Below are 18,718 nucleotides of genomic sequence, written 5' to 3'. Positions count from 1 at the left end.
TGTAATTACCACGATCAAGGTCCAGAAACGTAGCAAGGAGATTGGTAAAATAATCCATGTGATATCAGGGGTTCAACCGTAATTTTATGAAGCTACAAGAATACTTTGTGTGCAAAAGAAGAAGAAATAACGACTTTATTCAACAATTCGTCTCCTCCGCGTCACCCTAGCATCATTTTAGAGAGTATCCACTGAACGTAAATTGCGTACGCTGTTTCGTGTCAGCTGGCTGCGCCACGCGGATACGTTGTTTTCGTAAAAAATCAAAACGTAAACAGCGTATCCGCGTGACACAGCTGACACAAAACAGCATATGCCGTTTACGTTCAGTGGATACTCTCTAAAATGGCGCTAGGGTGACGCGAAGAATGACAGAATTTTCATTTTTGGGTGAACTATCCCTTTAACAGATGTGTCAGTTTGGCCACATATGCCGTATATGAGAATGCCTTTCTATGTATATGACTGAGTTCGGCACACAAACGAAATAAGGAAAAGTACTGTTGTAATCACTCTATTGCTTCAGAAGACCTGTGAAGTGTCTTTATGCATATATGCGTTAGCAATGAGCCCAAATGAAATACACAACACAGGATAGTCAGAGGTATTGTGTAGTAGTCACAATAGATAAGGTAATAAATGTCATAATATTTTCAGGAGTGTAAATTTACATGAAGTGTAACGCTTTGGAAGCGAACAAGGTCTTCTGCAGGACAATCTGTTTTTAAAGTTTTTAACAAGCAGTAACCGTTCGAAGATTTCAAAACACTCCTCATTTATAACATGAGATGTGCGTTGTGCACTCTGCACTTGCATTAAATGTGACTTACATTAAATGGTAATGTTGCCCAGTCTCATAAGGCTGTCTCCCAGCTCCAGAAGCTCAGAGCTGCTCATGGAAGCTCGGGGGGGATCCCCAGTATGGGGGGCAGAATCCAGTCTAGAGGGCAGAGAGGAACCACTGGCACCTACAGAGGCATCGTTACTGAGCACATCCTGAGGCTCAGGGTCCAAGGCCAGCCCGGACTCCTGTAGGGACAGCTGAATAGCCAACAAAATATTGGGGTCATCCTCATCCAGAGACCCAAGTGCCTGAGGAGATAAAAAGGGTTCAAATTCTCAATACATGCTCTTTGACTCGTTTTTGAGTGAAGGAACTGGTTCGTTTGTTTTAATAAATTATTACTTTTATTCAGCAAAAATGCATTAAAAAGTGACCTTAAGACATTAATAATGTTACCTAATATTTCCATTTCAAATAAATGCTACTTTTTAGCCTTCAATTAATCAAATAATTCCGAAATAAATGCATCACAGCTTCTATAAAAATATTAGCGAGCACAACTGTTTTTAGCATTGATAAGAAATGTTTCAGCATGTCAGAATGATTTCTGAAGGATCATGTGACACTAGAGACCAAAGTAATGGCTGCTGAAAATTCAGCTTTGCCATAACAGGAATAAAATACATTTGAAAATATATTCTAATAGAAAACAGCTATTTAAATTGTAGCAACATTTCACAATACTGTTTTAACATGCTTTTGATCAAATAAATGCAGCCTTGGTGAGCATAAGAAGCTTCTTTCAAAAACATTCAAAAAATCCTACCAACCCCAAATTTTGGCAGTGTATGTTTTTAAGTGTTGGTTCATGTTTAAATGGCATATAAAATGTTTTCTGGTTTATGAAAATGCATGAACTATTTTGTTTAATTTTGCATTTTTGGTTGACTAAATTTAGATGCCATTTTATAGTCAATTTGACAAATGAAAACATGAAATGGTAACCAGATTATTTTAATCAAAATACAAAAATATGACCAAAACAAATAATTGTGCAAAAATGAACACATCACACGTTAGAAAATCTTTACATATAAACAGTATATTCACCATGGAGATCCCATGTCTTTGTGTACTGCCTCCCTCGTGTGTTTCTGTAGACACAAGTTGGACATACATACATATCTTAGTAAACTTAGTAACACTGACATAAAGCAGCTCTTTTAGTTATTTCTATCCTAACATTATGTGGGGTCATTATTGCCATCAGGAGCTGTACCTGAAGTGTTGTCACTTGAGTCATGCGGTTCAGGGGTGTTACTGCGGAGGCTGTGCAGTCTGAGTAGGTCTCCTCTACGCCGCTGCCTGTGTCTCCGTCTGTACTGGAACTCTGAGTATTCCTGCAGGAACCATCATCCTCAGTTTAATTACAATAATGCATGGTTTCTTGTCAAGGAGCAGTTATTAAGTAATAGACAGATCCTTAAAAAAAATGGACAGACTCTCACAGGAATACTGATTAACTTTAATATTACAAGCAATGAATAAAATGCCTATTTGAAAACTGTGGCCTGTGTCTCTAATCCATACTACTAATATTGATTAAAATAAAATACAGAGACCCTACAACATATTTGGACACTTACATCAAACTTGAAAATTAATTTCTTGGAATTATACAACAAAACGTCTAAACATGGTTTTAGTGAAAATGTAGTAGAGCATGTTCATGGTTAATACAATGAACTACACCGGTGGTCACTTGTATGAATTTACAACAGTTTAGAATGCTGATGTTAGTTTATACTTAATATGTAATTATCCATTGCAATAGAATTTATACTTTTTAAGTGTGATTGAGTTTACGAATCCTTTTTGAGGCCACTGTATTATATAAAAAATTTAAAAAAGCCAATATTATAATAGTTTTGCAGTTGTTAGAAAGACTGAATACAGATCGTTCACACAGGCAAACTGAATGCATGACAAAGCAACCTCCAACAGTGTCCACATTTCAAGAACAGTGAAGTTGACCACAGGACAGGAATTCTGGTTTATTTAAGCATTTGAGTTGAGTAACGGCATAGTCCTTTATCTGGAATATTCCAGGAGATGACCAGCCTTAACAGCTAAACACAGGATTACATTTATTTTAACAGCATAATATCTATAATGTCAGAGGACATATGAATGACTATAAAATTAATGCTGCACCAAATTTTGAAGAATATTTTGTTATTTTGTCTTCAGCTGTACCTGCGGCTGGCCTCCTGGATTGTAATTACTCTCACGCTGTGCATTTGATCCCCGTACTGGGTGATTCCTCACCATCTTTGGACACAGAATGAGATTCAGTGACTGCTAGTACTTTACAGCAACACACAACTCTCTTACATTATTACAAGGACATCCCAGAGGATCAGAGGGCATTAACAGTTTTGTGAGCTACAACTCTGGCTGGCTGTGTGAGCTTTGCAATAGCAGAGGTTAGTTCAAATGGAAGAAAAATGTAAACAATGCAACAGTGATGCAGTAATACCTCAGGAGAGGCAAATCCCAGATACTCCCAGTCCCACGTCCCACCAGCAAAACTGCAAAAGTGGAAAAAAGTACTGTGGCTGTAGGGTTTTATTTCTGTTTGTATAATATATTTTGGACATGATGCCAAGGTAATATCATGTTTTTGTGGACATTAACCAAATTAATATAATAATACTATTACAGTGCAAGTTACAAAGTTGTTAAGTTTTTTTAATATAAAATAAAAACAATAAATAATTCCTTTACTATAGTATTAATACCATTTAATATACTATATAATAATAAAAATAATACATTTATTTTACAAAACAGAAAAATTATAATATTTATGGCGTTAATTTCTTAATTTCTTTGCTTTCAAACGTTAAACCATCGAGCTTATAAAAATGGTGTAAATGGCAGCACAAGGATTTACCTGTGGCGGGGAGCCTCGGGAGAATCATTTGGAGCGACACCTCGAGCCACAGAGGCCAAGAACTCCCGTCTCTTCTGCTGCACCAGATACGTGGCACTGATGATCTTATGGCGAGGGGTGCGGAGGTAAGGCCTGTTCACCTTCTGAGCAAGATCTTCGGTGACCATCTCTAAATCAGTCTGCACATGTTGGAGAAAGACGAAACAAAACAGCATGTTGTGCAAGAGAAGGTTCAACAGAAACAAATCATTGCTTCTCTTAAGTGGTGAACAGATATCAATCTCAGTACCTGCATAAGTTCAAATATTTCTTTCTTTGTGCTTTTGGGCTCCAAGAAGAAACTATACGGATAAGAGCACTTAAGGATGCGTCGGGTCTTGAGAAGTTCATGCACACCATCCTCAATGAAGGTGGTGTCAGGTGGAGCTCCTTCCCCTTGAAGAAACAGATACATTGCCATTTTTACATATTTAGGCCTATTATTCAAAATACACCACACATCTGTTTATAAGAACATACTACATCACCCTTAAAACTAAAGGCACGTATAGTGCATGTGAAATATGTTCTACTCACTTCCAATGAAAGCTTTGCTCAGTTGTTCCATCTTTTCTTTGGCTGTTTTCAGGAGTCGTTCTTCTAACTAATTTAAAAGAAGTACCTTTGATGAATGATTGTCAACAAACAGTGAGCCAATCACTCAACTGGAAAGTTTTAAAGAAATTCATTACATACATATTCCTACCTGGTAACTGTGCTCATGATTCTTGTATCGTGTGTAATAATGCATAAAACGGTCAAGTTCCTGAAAACTCTTGTGCTTTTTTTCTACCTGCGAGGACACAAACATAAAAGCAAGAGAGACTTCCTGATGGAAATTCAAGCTCATAACTACATATAAACTCGGAACAAAAGCACAGAACCGGTTTTGTTACTTTTTACACATGAGAAATATGAGCCTGGAAAGTAAACGTTTGGTGTTTTGAGACTTTCCTGCCCTTTATTCACTAGCACCATTCACAGAAGTCCACAAACAAATCACAAAAGATCCAAGTCAATGGCTGTCATGTGTGTAACGAGTACCTCCACAGTCATCTCCTTGGACTGTTCCTCCACCTGTTGGATGACCTCGTAGCGTGTGCAGCGATAGTATCCTCCAGTAGAGGAGCTGTGTTTCTTCCATTCCTCAAGACAAATCCAGCAGAAATCATACTTGCACTACAGAGAGATCCAGCAAAACAGAACTCATCAAACAGGATCAAGCACTAAGCAGCTATAAAGTTGATTTAGAGATTGTTCTGAATTATACAATCAACCCTGACGGTCTTATAAACCAGCAACAGATTTTAATCTGTGTTAGTAATCAACAAAGTAGTGTACTAAAGCAACCATGGGCCAGATAGTACGAGATATTTTATTTCACAATATAAATAGCCATCCAGGCACGAGTGTGCATTCAACATTCGTTTTTGTGAGCGTGTGACACTGCCTTTCCTCCACGTGCTGGTGGCATGAATAGCTTCCCCTGCCCTGCGCCTGTCACTCAAAACCTTAGTTAAGCCTTCATTAAGAAAATAACAGTGAGGCTATGGCCTCAGCACTGTCTTTGTTCAAACACCTGCCTCTGACGTCAAAAGGCCGTTTTGCATCACACACACATCTTGTGTCAGGGTCAAACACACTCATATGATATCTGTAAGAGATTTTATAATTCCCACTTTACATTACATTAGACATTATAGAACAAATAGTATGTCAATGTCTGTGCATATGGACAAGCACATTATGACAGAAGTTAGTTATTTTAAGTCTAATAACATCTCAAAAAACATCAGCTTAATCTTTTCAGTCTGTCGAGTTTCTTTTAGCTTAGAATCTAAAAGTCAAAATTGCCAAATTTGATAATTGGCTAAATTTGAATTTCTTTTATCTGTTAAATAAAATAATATACCAGTCCTTTAATTTGATTGACCAAGCAGATATTGCTGATAGTGCTGATATTTCTTATAACAATATTATTTCTTATAAATAAAATAGCTGGTCATGTTATGTTTAAAATGCAATTTACTCTACATTAATTGAGAAATTGTATTAAAAATGTAAAAAGTTAAAAAATAATATTGCAATCACTATTATGCTGTTGTACTGAATATCACAAAATTATTCTTAAAAAAATCTTTATTTCCTTTCAATTAACTGATTAAATTGATGTTTTTAACAATAATGGATAGCATGCTGTGTTTTTATATAGTTAAAAAGAAATGCACTCTTAGGGTAAAAATGTCCCTGATTTTTAATTCCAGGAGCCAAATATTGGTCCTTAATAAATGTGCCATTCATGTGCGATTACCAACTTCTCCGTTGATAGAATACATTTTCCAACATCTGATCTTATTAGTCGTCAATGTATCAGCTGATTATCATCAGACAGTCACAATTTAGCGGGCTGACATTCGAATGGATGTGAATGTTTTTGTTCAGGTACTCCATTCTGTACTGACCTTCGCGCACTGCATGTGATTACAGCCTTCATTTTTCTGGATGGGGGATTTGCAGTTGGCACAAGGTTTAGAGTTGCTGAGTAGCCACAGGCAGTTGGCAGCATCTTCATAGGCTTCACTCACACCAGCCACTGCTCAGAGACAGAGTGGAGCTCAATATTAAAACCTACAGCAGCAGGTTATATATCATGAACATCTATTAAGTAAAGGTGCAGGTCAAATGATCATGCACAGTAAAGATTAAATGCATGGCCAGGAAGAATAATATATTCAGAATTTTAAAAATGTGAAAAGTCTGGAGCGCCTACATTCTTCAGGCTTCATTTCAGACACTTTCTGCAGCCACATCTTCCATGTCTCACAGTCACAGGGTTCATGAGCATCCCCAAGACACTCCCTGAGAAGAAACCCAAGAGATAAACATTTACAGTGCTTTGATGGCAATTTCGAGGATGAACATTAGGATTATCCCATCGAAATCAAAAGAAACAATATATTGTATTTTAAAGAAAACAACATTCATTTTTAAGACCATTAAGGGTTTTTATATCCACCAGACCCGAGCTCTCATTCCTATGCACAATTTAGAGGTAAATTAGGTCAAATTTTTGTACCTTACGGTACCGCCCCAGAGATAGCTTTGTGCCTATTTTCTGAGAGTGTAAATAAAGGAAACAGCTGGTTAACGTACCAGCAGAAGAGATGGCCTTTGCCACAGTCTACAGCAGGGGCTTTGAGCAATGGGAAGCTCAGAGGGTCAGAGGCTCCAGGGCCTGGCCTAGACAGTCGTACGGCTCTTTCACATCTGGCTACGGGGCACCAGCGAATGGCAGGATTATTATCCACAAAAGCCTGGTGACGAAAAAAGAAATGTGGTGAAACTTGCTCTTTGTTTTGGATGACGTAAATGACCCAATATCCAAAACCAATTTTAATCTGTAAATCATACAAATCAAATCAACGTGATATTTATCTAACAATCAAACATTTGACTTCTGAGCATGTGTTTACAAAAGCTTTTTTTCCTCAAACAAGTATCGGCATAAACTCAACCAACAGCAGGATGCTGTCAGCATTTTGATTCAAAGCCAATGTCAGACAGTCTATGATAAGAAAAATAAAATAGCAGCTTTGAAATGGTTTCTGGTGCTTTGTGAACTGCAATTGTACCTTAATGTCAAACTGCAGGTAGCGCTTATCCATCTCTCTGGAGACAACACTTTCAATGACCTCCACAGGAACCAGCTGGAAGCAGTCATAAGCAGGGCAAAAGATGTTATGTGCTTCCCCTTCTTGGATCTTCAGATTCAAAAACCTGACATCCAGACAAACAGTGTTCAAAGACTATGAATATATGGATCATAAACAACCTGCAATATAGTGTTTTTTTTTAGTGGAGGAGAATTTTTTCTATTCATCCAAAGGATTTTAAAAATGTCAACTACAAAAAAACAAGTTTTGAAGCGAAAAACAAACAAAAACATTTTTTCTTTGAAGAAAATAACTACTCGTCACAAAGCATTGCAAATGGCATGATTAAATAGGAAATGGTCAAATATATATCTAAAACAGTGTCAGTGATTATGAGTATAAAACAATATTTGACGTTTATTGCTATTCTGTTAATAAACTATTCCAGCATGTACACTACAGTTGAAAGGTTTGGGGTCTGTAATATTGTTTTAGGTTTCTGAAGTCTCTTATGCTCACCAAGGCTGCATTTATGTGAACAAAAAACAGTAATATCTGTTAAATATTATTATCATTTAAAAACTTTTCTAGAAGCTATCTTAACATTTTAAATGTAATTTATTACTGTTATGGCAACACTGAATTTCCCAGTCTTCATGCCACATGTTGGGTCAGAAAATATTCGGATATGCTGATTTGATGCTCTAGAAATATTTTTGTTGTGCTGCATAATTTTTTTGTGGAATCCATGATATATTTTGTTCAGGATTCTTTGATGAATAGAAAGTTGAAAACAACCGTGTTTATTTCAATTTGTCACTATTGATCAATTTAATCCATTCTTGTTAAATAAATGTATTCATTTTTATTTTAATCTTACTGACAACAAACGCTGTAGTGCAAGTAGTTACCTGTAATGGATACATTATTAAGAACATCTGATATGATCTGAACTTGTGATTTAAACAAAACTTCTATTCCTTACCCTTCCCAGCATGCCCTGCAGAACTCGTGCCCACAAGACATATCCACAGGGTCCTCAAACACCGATATGGTGCACATGCAAATCCCACACTACATGGGTACAAAAACATTGAACAGACTGTGTCAATATTCTTTTCAATATTTGTACAATGAATGATAAAGAATGTGGATCATAACGTGATGCATGGAGATGAATCTAACCAGGGCAAGGCCATCAGTAGGAGACAGGCTGATCTCATCAGGGGAGGTGACAGAGGAGCGAGTCGTTCTGGGAGTTCTAGGTGAAGGCAGAGTATCCCAAGCATTGTAGCCACTCGGTGGGGGAGTTGGCATCTGAACACCTGAGCGCTGGCAGCAGTCCTCTGCATTAGACATCCAGTCTTCTAGAAGTTTTTCCCTGTCCCAGTCTTTTCAGTAAAAAGAAGGTTTAAACCGGGCCATTGGTTCAAATAGCTGTGTATAAAACATCAGATATTCTGATAGGCTTTGAAAGTGCCACGGTCAATCAGAAGCAAGCAAAGTGTGGACAGACAAGTTGCTTGGAGCAGGATCCTGGCAGCATAACACCTGTTTAGGGCATGCGGCAGTTGTCAGCTATATAATGTTCTGAGAGAATTTGCGATTTGCCATTTTAATTTTCAAAAAAATATTATATTGAATCCACTTCTGTCTCTTGGAATGTATGAATGTGAAATTGGTGCCAACTACTTCAGTAAAGATTAAGCATGGAATGTTCTGGTTTGCCCAGTAATAAAGTCGAGCCAAACCCTTTTGCTTGTAATATCTTCAAGAACGAAGGGTCTTGGATATTGGCCAAATTTGGCATATTTCTTTAATTGATCAAATGGATCAGCTGGCACAATGACAGCCCTCTGCTATATATTACCTTTTCATCGCTAATGTTTTACAAATACGTACTGCAGCAAAACTATGGTAGAGGGATCAGACGGTACTTATAGCATGTAGTCCAAAGTGATTCACAGAATATTATGAGCACAGTAAAACCATTAAGTCAGAGACTTTTCATTTGTGTTCACAAAATCTAAAAGATTTTACCCAACTACCTCAGGATTCACTTGTGATGCCAATTACTGTAAAAAAAATTGCTGCATACCAACCCAGTGATATCATTGGATGAGTGGAATTGTTTGACTTCAAAAGTTGCTGCAGTAAATTCATACCGTGAGCTCGCAGCAGGGCCTCGGCCGTGAAGAGAGGAGCCTGCAGCATATCCGCCGTCTCCACTATCAACATGTCTTTCAACCGACGCAGGTCTTGCAGTTTCAATCCCTCATATGGCTGGAGAGAAAAAGAAAAGAGAATAACAGGTTTGGGAGAGAGAAGGATAAAGATGAGAAGTGTGAAGGAAAGAGGGTGTGAGAGGAGAAGTGATGGAAAGAGAACTAATAAAGCTTTTCCTTTTAAACTTCTATATTGCTCAGCCTGTCTGGAACAGCAAAACGAAGCAATCATGAGTCTGCTGCTGGCAGTTGGGTCTATCCTCATTCAACTGGTGCCCCATCCTTTGACAGTACATTACCAAGTTATGATTTATCTTGAGCTCACATCCTCAGCGCATAGCACACAGCTATGACTAAAGAAATAACGGTGTACTCGCACACGCACAGTGACCGTTAGTTTCTTTGTTTGTAAGGCTGCAAACTTCTGCCTATATTATATATTGGGCAATAAATTGATTAACAAATGTAACAAACAGAACAATAAATTGAAGTTAATTACAAGATATGCTGATATATATATATATATAACAAATTGTACAAAATATATTGAAAATTGTATATACTGTACATATACACAGTATCATTCAAAGGTTTGGGGTTGGTAAGAATTTTTTTTTTTGGAAAGATTTGGTGTTCTGGAAACATTTCTTATTACCAATGTACAAAACAGTTGTGATGATAATATTTTCAGGAATCTTTGATTAAAAGAAAGTTCAAAAGAACAACATTTATTTGAATTGGAAATCTTTTGTAACATTATAAATGTATCGTCACTTTGGACCAATTTTATGCATTCTTGCTGAATAAAAGTGTTCAAAAAAAAAATATTTATATATATATATATACAGTTTTAACACAGCCGTACCTCTCGTCGGTCAAGGGCGGCATACTCTGCTTCTATCTCCTGAGCTCCGGCATCCTGAGAGAAAACCATCTGAGACTCCAGACTGAGCGCCAGTTCCTTGTGATGCCGTTTCTCCGCACAGTCACACGGCGTCTCCCTGTCCTCGTTCTCCACGAATAAATCTGCATTGTTCTTCACTAACAACTGCAAACACAAGACTAAAACTTAGTGGCTAGTGGCTTCGCTGAGTGATCAATCCTAGTGTACTAAAATTAAACCAGAAAAGTAATCTTGCATGGTCATGGGAGTTTGGCCACAGTCTAATAGAACTGAAACTGAACTGAGGCTTTGCATCAATCAACTGAAAATACTGTAAACACATACACTTGGAGGCCTGAACTATGTAAGAAAAGAACAATCTTGTTACCTCGACACAGTTCTTCATGCCAGCCGCTGCCGCGTAGTGCAGGCAGGTGCTCTTTTTGCTGTCGGTGGCATTGACGTTGGCTCTCTCATACTCGCCCTGGTCCAGCTTGGCTCCGGTCCACTGCAGGATCATCTGGAGGCACTCAGCCCGCTTCTGTTCATCCTCCTGGGGGCGGCTGATCCGCGGCTGCAGTGCCCCCTCACTCAGCAGGATCTGTGGGCCCATGCAAAGCAGGTGCAACGCAGTCTCATTGTGAACGTTGCACTTGTTGGGGTTGCCATCTTTGGAGAAAAGGAAAGACCTGTAGGAAAGGAACTAGAGTAAGTACAAACTGTAAATCAGAAAAAAATCGGAATTACATTTAAGAATACAATTTACAACAGCAAAACACAAACAGTAGATGCAGCGAAACTAAATGCAAAAATACTGTACCCTAACAGTCTAGTTTTTGTACATATCAATTTTGTGCAAATTATTTTAATTCAGACTTGATTCTTTAATGAATCCTGTGTACTGATCTGTAAACAGCTTCATCTTATTTATTGAAAATAGCCGCATAAAAACAACAAATCATTTAAAAAAACAGGCATCACTATAGCTTACATAAGCTAATTTTGCTCAACACAAAGGCAATATCTATCTCCTTGAATTAGATCATAATTTGAAATATTTATATGCTATAGCTATAGAATATTCCAACATTTTTAAGATTTTATTAGATCTTGTGACTTTTTCAGGCCTGATATTTGATTTTTCCAGAATAATTTTTTTGCTTGTCCAACTTGTCCAGTCTATTTTTGAAGTAAGAGCAGGCACGGATATTTGTAACTTGAATATGTGAGGCTTCCAGTTATTTTAGCTGTACAAAAACAATCCATTACGCTACTTGATATTGCAAACAGGTATTTGTTATTATGCTATTTTAATTTACTATTGTAATCATAAACACACCGGTTTTACCATTTACTGCACTCTGTTGTTCTTCTATGTATCTACCTATAGTAGCTAAGGAATCAGAAGTACATTCACAGGAAATAACATACTTCTGCATTGAACAATGAGGTGGAAAGAATGACGTCATATCCTGTTATCGAAATTCATTGATTTTGCATGCTCAGAACCTTAAGGGTGCCATACAATGAACAGGAGTTATGCATCATAAAGGTTAACACTTTGTGGATGACGGTATGTTGTATTGCCCAATCAGCATCCAAGACCAGAACTATCACATATATTGATTTTATAAGCCTCTATAAAACACCTCAGGTAGAAGACGACCTTTGTCTTCCTCCCAGTGGTGGCATCTACCAAAATTTCATAACATATGAGAGTGCATTAGGGACATAACAATATTAACAATGAAAATGTCATGACACTGTTCAACACAGCTGGAGGCTGCAGCGTCTCCCTACCTGGAGGTAATTAGAAAGACTAATATCATTTTCAGGCGATTACTAGCGGGAGCTTCAAAGTAATTCATAACAGGTTTGAAATACACCATAGAACGGACTTAGGGAAATGTACAACCTTGTGAGCTTTAAGAGTGAATTTAGTGATTGCATCCAGCAGGCTTTAATGTCTTTTAGTGGAAATGACTCAGCGAGCTGTTCTGGGAAGTCTGTGATGTGAATCTGTCAATGGGTGTTTATTAGTTAATGAAACTGAAAACAACAGCTCTAACTCCCTGCATTCCCCTAACCCTGCTCTCCAACTGAAACTGCACCTGGGAGGCCTGAACGACTGGTTGAACTACCACAAATTGACACAGACACCTGTTAACTATGCGACTGTTAAATCTAGTGAGATGTCACAATAGAACCTTATTGCAATAATGACATAAACACATCATGAAATGCAAAGCCAAGCATTTAAGCTGGAACGACACCAATATCCAAAGATAATGTCTAGACAAGCAGGTGACAGACATCTTGTGCTTTGTTCTGCTGTATGCTCACTAATGAAAGTGTGATCATTATAAAAACAAGACCAAACAAAGGGTAAACATACATTAAGCCAAATGCCAGAGATACACACATTTGGCCTCAAAAATTCTGGGTGTGGTCTAAACTGGCAGGCTGTTTTTCCAAGAATCAGTAGCAGCCAAAAAGTGAACCAGAAGTCCAGTTACAAAATACAGAGCTCTGGTATTAGCTTTTAAATACAGAACTACTTCAAACTGGCCGTTCTAGCTTGGGTAGTGGTTCGAGCTAAGGTGTTTGCAGTTTTGTCAATATCTTTGTTTTCAAACTAGGATACATGTAGAAGCATTGTTTGGCCTTGCAAGTTCTAATTTGACTGGCTGAATTTGAAAGCCTGCCTGGAAACAAAGTTGTGCTCACAAGGTACCGGATTCATACTAGTACTTTCAAGAAAGGAGTAATAACTATTAGACTAATTTTGCCGGGTTAATGGCATCAAACCATTAAAATAAAGGCTGTGAAATCATTGAGGTTACTGGTTGTGTGCTCCAATGAGCTGTAAAATGAAACGAGGAAAGTGAAAAGGAAAGAGGAGGCACAGAGAGTTCTCAGTAGCTAGCTGTCCTAACTGGTAATTACCAACCATTTTCTCAGAGGGGTGCTTTAACTACACTAAGTCAGAGTTGGATTCAAGGCTCCAAGTGGTCTTGACTCAAATACCAAGCAATGGAATTCAACAACCATGCAAAAATAACCTTGCATCGCACAAAAACACTACAGGCTCCACATAAGCTTCCCGTTCCATGCATCTTTGCTTTAGGTCCTGTCTGTTAGGGGTCAACATGGGAATGGTTATTCAGTGTGTCTTGTTCTCCCTGAAGCAACAACCCTCTACAAATGCTGCTATGCTGTTTGGGTTTTCTCATTACATGAATAGAAGTCTAACAGTATTATCCCTCTTTGTTAGGCTACATATTGATATTAAATGGGTTCATATGTTTTGTGCTGACACATACAACATCGTTCAAAAGTTTGGGGTCGGTAATATTTTTAAAATGTTTTTGAAAGAAGTTTCTTACGTTTACCAAGGCTGCATTTATTTGATCAAAAATAATTATCTGTATATATTTATATATATATATATATATAATATGCAAATTATTATTACAATTTAAAATAGCTGTTTTCTATTTTAATATATTTTAAAACGTGCTTTATTCCTGTGATGGCAACATTGAATTTTCTTGAAATTTCTTGTCATTCCTGCAGTCTTCAGTGTCACATGATCCATCAGAAAGCATTCTATTATGCTGATTTAGTGCTCAAGAAACATGTATTATTATAATCAATGTTGAAAACAGCTGTATTGCTTAATATTTTTGTGAAAACCGTGGTAAATTATTTCAAGATTTTCAATGAATGGAAAGTTCAAAAGAACAGTGTCTATTTGAAGCAGAAATCTTATGCATCATTATAAATGTTTTTACAGCCACTTTTAATCAATTGAATGCATTCTTGTTGAATAAAAGTATTAATTTCTTATATAAAAAAAATAAATAAAAATCTTACTGACCACAAACTTTGTAACAGTCGTGTATAATGACTACAAGCACCTAATAAAAAAAAATCTAATTCGTCATTTATTTAGCTTCACATAATCATGAATAAAATTAAATACTTATTTTAATTTTAACTATAATTTAATAACTAATAATAATAATATACATTTTAATAATAAGTTTTTCTAAAATGTTAAGGATCTGCTTTAAATAGTGTCACTCTTACATTAAAATTTAAGGTGAACAATCAAAACTCAACCAGTAGAGGCTAATGCTTGTAATTCAGTGCCCAATCATTCACAGGCTCATACCTGATGAGGCGAGACATGGCATGGCGTGAGGCGTAGTGCAGGGGTGTGTTGTGTTGATAGGGCTCCCCATAAGATGCATTGGGCTCCAGAGCCTCTTTAAATTGAGGGTTGTTCTCATAGAGCTGGCAGGCCAGGCCTTCGTCTCCACTGATAAGTGCTTTACGAAACTTGGTGGCGGTATTCCCCATGGCAGGAGCTGTAGTGGGAGCCGCAGAGCGGCCCACATTCAGTTTTCAGCACTCAGCCAGCATGAGAGTGGATGGGTGGCATACCACAAGTCCTGTAAACACATCAACACAATCACATTGTCTGGGATCTGTTATTCACTGTTATATCATGGGATGGAAAATCAATATGGAAAATCAACAGCACCATATTGCAATCTCTATTTAAAAATTTGACATCAGGCAATCAGCTTTTGCTCTGAATGTGATACATAGTAGGGCTGCACGATTAATCGAATGCGAGTTCACTGACAAGTTACGCAAAAAAAATTTAAAAAAAATTTAATAAATCGCAGACGATTTTATTGCGCGATTATGAAATCGAAGAAATCGTTTGTGATAATGACAGCTGTTTATATAGCTTCTCAGTGAACTATGGCCCTGTGAAGTAAATGCTGCTCCATCAGAAAGCATGTGAAAATACCACATTTAATAACATATTTTTACTCCAAACTCACTTCATAACGTCAGTCGAGTGTTTGAAATAAATCCTTCAGTGAGATGATGTGGCTTCTTACACAGAATAAGGCACACAACATTTCATAGTATTTAAGCAGTGATAAAGGCATTTACTTTATACTTTAGTTTAATGAAAATTATAATAATAAGAACTCAGATAAACTGTGCCGTTCGTTGAATCAATGAAAGCAGTTGAATCTTCTGTTTATTCAGGGGCAGCCATAGGCCTTTTTCTGAGTTTCTTCTGTGAGGGGTATTTGGAGTTTCAGCGGCAGAGCGCCCTCTGGCCTTTGGATGGAGATTTACTGCTGATCACAGAACCGTGCTTCACTGAAAGATGTGCATAACAATCGCAGCTTCTGTCGAATCACGATCTCGATTACATTTCGATTTATCGTGCAGCCCTAATACATAGTCTCAACGCCCATCACTAGTCCATTATCTAGTCCAATCTTGCACAAATAACAACAAATAAGACTGGAGTGCCATTACTGTTTGTCGTGATCAGACCCATCAATAATCTTTCTGGACTCTGAACTTAATCTATAAAGTCTGAACATTTTGTGACAGGTGACCGACATTTGCCTCAAATGTTTTGATATTGCCAAAGTGTTTACACATTTCTGTGAAATCAACCAACAAGTGGCTTAATTAGGGACCATTAAAACAGAATGGTTAAGAATACATTTTTGTGTTTAAAAACAAGACTTAGTAGAAGAGAAGCATTTTTTAGAAGTTGATCTTTTGACTCGAGCACTGATATTTTAGAAAGCTGTGTAATGTATGAGATGCTGCAAAAGATGCCAAGCATGATCACAATTGTCAAATACGTCAAAAAAGTGCATGTTTGCATAGAAAAACAACACAAACATGCTCTGCGTGAACAGTCCTTTGTTTTAGAACAAACTAAACAGTAAATAATTATACAGTGTGGCTTTCAATATAACTCGCATAACTATCTTGTGGAAATCCCTAACGTAACAAAACCAGTCTGCTTCACAAAATGCTCATTTGCATATGACCACATTGTGCAAATAACAATCTTGCACAGGTGTCCTTATCTGATCTTAATGTCTCTTTTTGCTAAAAAAAAAAAAAAGTACAAGTACACTTAGAAAGAAACCTTGTTAAAAGGTTACATGACCTGAGGGCTCCATAATATTTCATCAGCAAAACAATCCAGTATGCATCATGTCATGCTCTAATAAATCTACTTGAGAGGGTTGTGGGAGAGGAGAGGGTGGCAGCAGGTGCACTGATCGGGCATGAGAGAGTGGGAGCTTCGACCCGTTTTTTTTAGGTCATTCTGTCTACTCGTTTCCACATCATTTCACATCTCACTCGCATTCAACAAAAATGTCTGCAGAGTTACATCAGAAACAAAAGCACATTTTAGAACTCAGAAGGATCATTATAAACACACTTTGGGCTTGTGGTCGAACAGCTCATTTTCAGGTGGGAAGTCTGAGAATGCAGAACAGATGAAATAAGAGCAGCACTTGGCAGGCACACAAAGAGAGGGAAACGTTTCTGTTCCACAAGCTTCCCCCACACTAGAGCTCAATCATTAAACATACTGTGTGTCCATTAATAGAAAAACTCCATTTGCATTCATTTTACAGGCAGTGGGCTACTTTTAAACAATGCAGGCTTTGTGTTACAAGATGATCCTCAACTGCCGTTTTCACTTTTAACAATGTCTGAAACTCCAAGCTAATTATTTGCCATGACTGACAACAACAGCATGCACTAATCTGACATTTAAAGTGACAGTACCAAAACGTTATGATTTTTTTTTTGACATGGAAGACAAAAGGTGAAATGTGAAGGACTCAGTGAATATTCACTTTCATTGCATGGTTACACTTTATATCAGGTGGCTTTAACTACATTTACATTTACATTTAGTCATTTAGCAGACGCTTTTATCCAAAGCGACTTACAATTGGGGTTACAAACTACTATGTATATACTGTACTTATTATATACATACATGTTGGTTTATTGTAATTACATTTAAAGTACTTTCATTAAATTAACACTTGTAGTTACACTTGACTTTACCCCTAACAATAACCCAATCCTTATCCCAAAACTGTAACTCTTCATCCTTACTCCTAAAAGCAATCCATACAAACTTGGGGGAATTTTCAGAATTTTCTGTAGTTACACAGCAAATCCATAGTCTAGTACGTATTTAATGTTAGTGGATAGTAGTTAAGGCCTCCTAATATAAAGTGTGACCCATTGCATATTTTCCCCATTTAACAAAAGCGAATGGTGACATGGCTGACATGCTGCACAACATCTCCTTTTTGTGCTCTTCAAAATAAAGAAAGTCATGCGGGTTTGGAACAGCATGAGGGTGTAAAGAATGGCATAATCTTCTCTGAGTGAACTACCCCTTTAACAACACACAAAAAGACAACATGGTGACGAACTAAACACATAAAACAGATTGCATACGCTGTTTACAGATTACTTAGTGGTTTCGAAAAGAAAGCAGTTACTTACAATATTCTAACAGACACAAAAGATTGTTTCATGCAAACCATCCCAATGTATAAACGCTGCATACTAGCTCGGTGAATTACTTATTTGTTTTCAGTGGTGGAGGAGTGGGTTTCTCTCTGGCAGTTACATTTCTCATGAAGCAAAACTGCAACAGTTCTCTAAGAATAAAACTGGACAGAGCATTCAACAAAAGCTCTGAATCTCTGCCTGTAGTTTTTCAAGGAAGCATTTACCGTGTTGACAGCTGATCAGCATCATCAGTTCAGTTCATCATACCGGTCTATGGCTGACAGACCCCTTGCATTTCAATGCCATCTACCCACAAACACGTTTGATAAAGCAGAGCTTTCATTTTCCACACTCCTAAGCTGGTCAGGCGGAGATTTCGACACCAAGGCGTGTTGACATGAGCGATCAACACACAAACAATCTCACACGTACCTCATCGCTGATTTGGACGTACCCACTAAGCGTCGACACATCAAACGACCAAAAGCTTATATCAACATTGTTATCGGACAGAAGACCTTCGATCATGTCAGAGATTATGTAAAAAGAAATGATAAAGAACTATATAATCATAGGAGTGGCGCTCGTGGCTGTGTTTGCTGGTCATGCTCTCATTTCATAGGACAATAATCTGCGTCTCCTTCGCGGTTTTAACGGTAGATGATGGACCGAGTATAAGAGCCACTTACCGCCACCTACCGAGATGAGGCACAGTCTCATATGATCTAATATCAAGGTCCACCCAGTATCTTAAAGAAATTAATGCAACAGTAAAATTTGTTTTAAATCATATAC

General features: G+C 37.5%; 1 protein-coding gene across 1 annotated transcript; it reads right to left on the bottom strand.

The window, feature by feature from the left end:
- Positions 1 to 831: 831 nt before the first annotated feature.
- Positions 832 to 18,540, bottom strand: ankib1a (ankyrin repeat and IBR domain containing 1a). Its single transcript, XM_016280880.1, has 21 exons — positions 18,356 to 18,540; positions 14,718 to 14,997; positions 10,929 to 11,229; positions 10,523 to 10,705; positions 9,598 to 9,715; positions 8,618 to 8,823; positions 8,418 to 8,506; positions 7,412 to 7,556; positions 6,933 to 7,093; positions 6,550 to 6,638; positions 6,242 to 6,372; positions 4,824 to 4,958; positions 4,486 to 4,572; positions 4,317 to 4,383; positions 4,030 to 4,175; positions 3,741 to 3,919; positions 3,324 to 3,375; positions 3,041 to 3,115; positions 2,064 to 2,184; positions 1,895 to 1,938; positions 832 to 1,092 (listed from the first exon to the last, which is right to left on the bottom strand). Exons 2-21 carry the CDS (start codon positions 14,903 to 14,905, stop codon positions 832 to 834), a joined length of 2,778 nt encoding a protein of 925 aa, XP_016136366.1. The 5' UTR covers positions 14,906 to 14,997; positions 18,356 to 18,540.
- Positions 18,541 to 18,718: the final 178 nt, after the last annotated feature.

Source organism: Sinocyclocheilus grahami, unplaced genomic scaffold (assembly GCF_001515645.1).
Source record: "Sinocyclocheilus grahami isolate Dianchi unplaced genomic scaffold, SAMN03320097.WGS_v1.1 scaffold144.1, whole genome shotgun sequence".
Taxonomy (NCBI): domain Eukaryota; kingdom Metazoa; phylum Chordata; class Actinopteri; order Cypriniformes; family Cyprinidae; genus Sinocyclocheilus; species Sinocyclocheilus grahami.
This window is presented reverse-complemented; position numbering and strand designations above follow the sequence as displayed.

Excerpts from the sequence above, each read along its gene's own strand:
- ankib1a (XM_016280880.1), bottom strand. The coding sequence starts at position 14,905 with ATGGGGAATACCGCCACCAAGTTTCGTAAAGCACTTATCAGTGGAGAC. Across the intron at positions 10,706-10,928 it reads GCATGAAGAACTGTGTCGAG|TTGTTAGTGAAGAACAATGC; the intron begins GTAACAAGATTG and ends TTGTGTTTGCAG. Across the intron at positions 4,176-4,316 it reads GAGCAAAGCTTTCATTGGAA|GGGAAGGAGCTCCACCTGAC; the intron begins GTGAGTAGAACA and ends TGTTTCTTCAAG.